General features: G+C 34.8%; 1 protein-coding gene across 1 annotated transcript; it reads right to left on the minus strand.

The window, feature by feature from the left end:
- Positions 1-4,029: 4,029 nt before the first annotated feature.
- On the minus strand, positions 4,030-5,713 carry LOC138313769 (complement C1q-like protein 4). Its single transcript, XM_069254070.1, has 3 exons — positions 5,710-5,713; positions 5,075-5,116; positions 4,030-4,442 (listed from the first exon to the last, which is right to left on the minus strand). The coding sequence occupies exons 1-3, from the start codon at positions 5,711-5,713 to the stop codon at positions 4,030-4,032; spliced, it is 459 nt and encodes a 152-aa protein (XP_069110171.1).
- Between the last annotated feature and the right edge of the window lie 1,587 nt (positions 5,714-7,300).

Genomic DNA, 7,300 nt, shown 5'->3' on the forward strand with positions numbered 1-7,300 from the left:
GTTTCGTTTTAAGGGACAGTATTATACAGATAAATGTTTGCCTATGGGCTGTAGCATTTCTTTTGCATGGAATGAAAAGTTCTCTTCTTTTTTGGAATGGTTAGTGTGTGAAAAAATCTAATTCAAAATGTATGGAGCATTATTAGGATGATTTTCATTTTGCTGGCAGGAAAGACACAACACATTGCTTAGAATATATAAACACTTTTGATTAGGTGTGTAATGAGATAGGTGTTCCATTAGCTCCATGCAAATGTGAGGGTCCTACAACTTATTCGACGTTTTTAGGTCTAGATATATGATACAGAGGAGATGTTAATCAAGGTTCCATTAGAAAAAGTAGTGTCTCTAGTAAACTTATATTGAGAGTTTTTTGAACAGGTCAAAAGTCAATTGTAAAAGAAATGCAGTCTTTGACAGGAAAGGTAGCATTTTGTACAAGTGTTGCTAGAGCTTTTTGCAGGAGACTTTACGAGTCCATGTCATGTGCATCTTAAGCCTTTTTACTACATTAGGCTCACTAAGCTTTGGAGGAGGACTTAGAAGTGTTATTGCAGTTCTTCGCCTCATTTAATGGAGTGTGTATTTATACCAGACAAGGATTGGACAACAAACACAACATTGTGAGTTGTATACAGATAGTGCAGGTAACCCAGACTTGGGGTCTGCTGCAATATATCAAAATCAGTGGGTTTGTTTGCAATGGCCTTTTGATTGGAGAAAATTGTATTTGATTCGGGACATCACCTTTTTACAGCTTGTTCCAATTGCACTAGCAATGGTCATTTGGGGGGACCAGTTTAAGAATAAGAAGGTGATTTTTCCACTGTGATAATCAAGCACTGGTAGAAATACTGAAAAAAAGACTTCTAAGTCAAAATAGGATGATGAAATTGATTCGGCCTCTAGTATTAACATCTTTTAAGAGTAACATACAGTTTAAATCTATTCATGTTCAGGGGCAACACAATTATATTGCTGATGCATTGTCGCAATTTCACTTTCAGAAGTTTCGAAAAACTGGCGCTACGTGCCGAGGCATATCCTTGCATAATTCCACAGGAGTTATGAAGAATTTTAGTAAATCTAGTAACACCAGGTCAACTTATGACAATGCGCCGAATGCATTTAATCAGTTTAGTAAAACTGTTAAATTATCCATCAGTTTGGCCTCCACCAGTGCATCATAATCATAAAATTTGTACTTCACCTGTCAGCATGCTCAACAGTTAAGACTTATGGTTTGAGTTTTTTTCATGAACGCTTAGCAATAGTGCTGACCATATAAGCAATTTCATTGTGAAAAAACCTGGTTATAGGTATGCAAAGGCGTAAAGGGTCCAAGGATTGTCGTGCCCCAATATCAGTAGAAATGTTCATGTCTTTCCCAAACTCTCTAAAAATATGTTTGTAAGTTCAGATTTTGAAGCAAAACTTTTTTTCAGTTGCCTTTTTGTTGGCCGTTCATGGTCTTCTCCACAGTAGGGAAACTTGTGTGGGTAACTAAGTTCAATAGATCAAAAGTGGTTGCAGTTTAATGATGTCGAGCTGTCTGGTATCCACATCCAATTAACCCTTAAATATTCCCAAAACTGATCAGATGGGTCATTCAGTCACTCTATCAATACCTAGAGCAGCTTCTGCTGTTATTTGTCCAGTGCAGGCTTTGACAAGGTATATGATTGTACGTCCAAAAATTCAGGGTTCACTTTTCATCCACATGGACCACTCGCCTCTCTCCCGCTACCAATTTAATTCAGTATTACAGAAATCGTTGGAGTTCGGGGGTTTATCTGTAGCAATATCAAAACTTAACAAGAAATCCAGAATATGGGAAGGTGGAAATCATTAGCTTATAAAAGTTATGTTAGACCATCTAGGAATAACTCTTTCTAGGTTGCAATAAAAAAAACTTGCAGAGTAGTTTAAAACGTTTTTTTTTCTTTTTCAGGGAGGAAAGTCAAAGTAGTTTTTGGTTGGCTCCTCAATAGTAAGGAGAGCAATATTACAGCTTTTTGAACCGCCAAGGAGGGAGTCAGCTATGTCTGGATAGTCCTGGATATGACTTGTATTGGCGGGGACAGGGTGGCATGACTCTTGATAATCTATAGCCTTTCATGTGGAAGAACTAACAGAAGTTGAATGGCACACCTGGATGTACTATTCATAAATTGTGGAGGTAATGCTATTGGTCAAGGTGGTACTCTGTTTGAAATATGTGAGCTAGTTAAAGTTAAACATTGAGGTTCATAAAAGAATCTCTTTGCCTGACACTCTGTTAAAATGGTCGCAGACTTTACCAGGTTACAATTGGAGGAGTGAATTTAATTCTGACTATAATAATAGAGCCAGGTTAAGGGTTAACCGAGCTGCTGCCCATACCACCTTGCACGAGCTTGGCGGGTGTTATGTAAACATTACTTCTGAAATTACTTCGAATTCTCCAGAATTGTTTTGCCTGATGGAGTACATTTAAGTGATTTGGGAAACAATATTTTCTTGAAACTATATCCAAGGGGCTATAGAGAAATTTACTTATATTGGGGCAGGTATTTACCCTGAGTTAGAAATAGGGCAATCTAGGTCACTGCTTGTTTGTCGTGGATCTCTCCCCTACTTTAGTGACGGTGAACCTTCTGGCATGACATTTATAATGTGCTTTCCACCAGGTTCATATGGCAGGTCCTCCACATACGTGTATATTCTGCACTTATTGATAGTGCTTATTGACATTGGTTGCACTTATTGATAGTGCTTATTGGCATTTTATTGATAGTTCTTCATTGATACCAGTTGCACTTATTGATAGTGCTTATTGACATTGAGTGACACTTATTGATAGTGCTTATTGACATTGAGTACACTTATTGATAGTGCTTATTGACATCGTCTGCAATCATTGATAGAGATTATTGAAATTGTTTGCACTCATTGATAGTGCTTTATATTCACATTGTTTTGCCTTTACTGGAAAAGAAAATGAATATTCAAATATGTAATTGGAAAATAATTTGATAAATTTAAGTAAATGCCTAAGGGCAAATTCCACATTTAGAGAGTAATTTTACTTTTATTGCTTAAAGTAACTTAATTTCTTTCGATCAAGTAACTTTATGACTTTTGAATAAATTTTGGTCAAAGAGAAACAATGTGAGAAATTTTGATTGTGATGTTGCCAAGTACACCCATCGGTGCATCAAATAAAGCCGTGGCCTTAATCGCAGTATGTGTTTCTGTTATCTTTAATAAATATTAAAGTAGAAACAGACACATTATGACCGAAAAATTCCAAGTTCAATACCTTTGCCTTTCAATGAGTGATCAGTGTGATTGAATAAGTCATTTTCCAGGTTTATACTAAATGTAAAAAGATTTCCGTGCTTTCATATATTTGCCCCAAAACAATCAAACAACCTTATATTGAGAAATTCTAATGTAATAGTTCAATTTCTAATTAGTCATATTTCAAAACAAGGAAATCAAGATTTAGCAAATAAACATTTTTTTTGTTTTATTTCTCATTAATCAAAACTGACTACTTCTTTAGTTTATCGTGCTTATCTTTTGCATATTGTCTTGCTATTTATATCGTTTGTAATTATTAGTTATCGATGATATATTGAAGATATATTGAATATAAATTCTTCATAATGCATGAAATATGATTGAGATTTATCATTATATCAATATAGCGTTAAACCAATCAGAAAACAAATTCCATTCCATTTCCAATAACATCTCGCGTATTCTCGGTCAAGCAGAAATAGACGAAAATAAATCACCACCAACATTACCAATTACAAGCACAATAAAGATTTTAAGTGAAATTAAATCACACATTAGGCCTCAAAACTCAAAGCTTAATCTTCACGAAAAGTTGGTATACAGTTTAGTAGACTCGGTTTTCTCAACCGAACCTACGATATCAAATTATCACAGAGGCGAAAATGAACATAATTATCACGAAAGAGGAAGAAAAATACAGTTTCAAAATAAACAACACATCTTTAACGGATGGTGCGAACGTCTTTAATAAGCCGAGATAAGGAATCCTGAGAATGTACTTTCGTTATTACCGTATAGCTGGTATCCAGGGCGGTCGAGATAGTGTTCTACCCAAACCATTTGCCCAGCTTGGAGTCGTAAAACTACAAGCTTAGTCGCACTATCATACTCGTAACCATTTCCGAAGGCAACGCCTACTATATGACCATCTCTGATGATGGCGGCATGGATAGATGACTCGTTTTTATTAGACAAAATAGTGATAGCGAAGGCGTATAGACCTGATACGGGGGCAGTGAAGTGGCCATGTCTGGAGTCATAACCGTTACCGTAGTTGGTTACAATAGTATCAAACACTACGATCTGATGTTCACCAAGGGCTGTGGTAGTTGATAGGGATACATGAAATCCAACACCTTGACTTGCTGATCGATAGTCTGAAAATAGACTTATTAGCATAAATGGTCATTCAAGTTATAAAAATGTCTATGTCATTGCAATCCGTTTGGATGTTTCTTCTCTGTTTGTTCAGATGAATTCTAACTACTATAACTTACTGTGTATTACCTGTACTGCGATATAGCCCAAGGGAAGTAAAAGTAGATTTTATTTCATATTGTAAATAAATTCTAAGTAACTTGTACTGGCAGTAGTATTGACGTTTTTTGAAAATGAAAATACATATATATCCCTACAAAGAGTTAATGATATATTTACAAATGCAACAAAATCGGTTCATTAAATCATTAAAAATGTGTGTCATTGGAAAAAGTGTATCTAAGTAAATTTAAAGGCATTAGTTCCAGATCAGAATATTTAGCCAGCATCGGTATATAACCCACGTTAGGCATCACTTAATGATGAAATATAACCATAGACAATACACAGGAAAATACTATACTAAATAGATATTTGATATCATGTTCATATTGGATTTAAAATGGGTGGTGTCATTGTTATTGCACAGAACGCTGAATCTTCTAGAGCTCATTTGGCAACATTACATCGCTTGTAAGTTTTCGATAGTTTTATCTTGGCCATTTAATTACATTTATAATTATTCATTTACCTCTCTTTTGTTGGACCTCCTTTGTGTGTGATTTGAATTGAGCTGAAAGTTAAAGAAAGAAAAAATGTGTTTTAGTTTTCAAAAGAAAAGTTGGTAATTTTCAATATTTGAAAAAAGCAGTAGCAATCAATGGTGTGGTCATTCCAAAATCATATTTGTAAATGTTACATCAGAATACGAGGGTTCGAGATCCCAAAATAACATGGTTAAAAAACAATTTATTGTCGATTAACCTCACTTTCCGGTGATTCTGACGTCACAAAATTCAGGTCAAAACAAATATGGGTGACAATCACCGGAAGGAGGGACTAATCGATGGCGATTTGTACTTTATATCCACGTTATTTTGTGGTCTCAAAACCGCCGTATTGAACACATCCGTAGTTATTACAATGAATTCGACTATTGTTTAATATTGTAATAATTGTTTGCCAATGTTAAATTTTTCTATGAACTAGAGAGCAGTTTTCAAGACTTTAATGAATAGAAATTAGTCGTGATGCGATTTATTACGTATTTGCATTACAAATTAGTTATCTCCCTTTTGAGTAGGTGTTGATTGTGACGTCATTATTTCACGAGCGATAGATAGGTCGTTTTTGCTGGAAAAAAATGACGAAACAATCAATACCTACCCATTCTCAAGGGCAGATAACTAAAATATGCAAATACCAGGTAAGGAATGCTAGCGTGACGTTCGGAATTGACTATGGCTTGACCATATTATTGCCACTGTCGTTGTTTGAGGTCATATATTATATATTTTTATACGTGGAAATATAGGATTTGAGTTCTGAAACGGAGTATCATGAAAAAAACCATTTTCGGTAACATGCACCCACCTGCCTCTTATGTTAGCCAGGATTAAAATAATCTTGAATATCAGGATTTTTATTTTTATGAGTTTAACGTCCTATTAACAGCCAAGGTCATTTAAGGACGTGTCAGGTTTGTTGGTGAAGGAAAGCTGGAGTACCAGGAGAAAAACCAAAGACCAGCGATCAGTACCTGGGCAACTGCCCCACCTGAGATTCGAACTCGCGACCCAGAGATGTCGAGACATCTTAAACCACTCGGCACCGCGGCCCCGAATATCAGATGTACATTGACATTTGTTACGATGTACATTAATGATACGATACAAGGAACTGAAAGTAGACGTAATCTTTAAACGGTGAACGAAACATGGCACTGAATATAAACTGAAAATACGATGTGTGTGGGTTCATAAAACAAGGAACCTGAACTTCTATCATATGATTTGGCCAAACAATATAACACGTCTGTCTCGTTAAATACAAAAAAAAAAAAAACGATATTATTATTGTATCTTTGCATAGTATTTAATTTAAATCTACCACATAATGAGTTGAAGTTTTAGTAAACTATTTGTGTCGTTCATTTGAATCATGTTCGTGCATGTTTGAAAATGGATAGAAAATATTAATTGTTTACAGACGTATTTCGCGCACGACAAACGACGGACAAAGGGTTTATTTAATTAGGTCATTTTAATGCGTTTAGGTCTCAAATGACCTAATTACTCATCTGATAAAACTCTATATGGAATAGCGATAGTCTCTCTTCAGATCTCAATAAATGGAATGCGATAAACGTGATTATTTTTATTAACCCATTCAATAATTTACCTTTCAGTTCTTTGTTTTCAACTGCAAGATTTTCCATCCGTTCTGTAAAAGAAATGGCATTTTGTTTTGGCCATTTTGAAATACTTAAAGGGGACTAAATCGCTAAAAAAATCATGTAATAAAAGATAAAAAGAGTTATAGGACTAAAATTAATTGTAAAAGTTGTGTACTTTGTGTTAATAACAATATTTAAAAGTTTGTATAACAATTTTGTTCAAAATGGAGAAAAACTGAAAATAAATAGGACCGACCTAGTCACTATTTCATATTATTATCTTTCGGCGAGTGTAAACAACCCCTATGTGCATGCGCGACGCGTGAACATTCCAAACATCCGATCGAAGGAAATTTCATCTGTCTAATGGACATATCTACTATCGACTGAAAACACAAATTTATCGACTACAGGTTCCTGATTACTGTGTTAATCTAATAAACGTTGAAACGTATGCAAAAGTTTTGTGAAGAGTTTCTAAGTGTAAATAATCCTATACTGTACAGGTTTTTGTAGCCATAAAGAAGGGTTTTCATTATATTATATGGTTTTATACTTGCTTTCTACCATTATTTTATTTTC

This window comes from Argopecten irradians, unplaced genomic scaffold (genome assembly GCF_041381155.1).
Source record: "Argopecten irradians isolate NY unplaced genomic scaffold, Ai_NY scaffold_0908, whole genome shotgun sequence".
In the NCBI taxonomy this organism is placed as follows: Eukaryota; Metazoa; Mollusca; class Bivalvia; order Pectinida; family Pectinidae; genus Argopecten; species Argopecten irradians.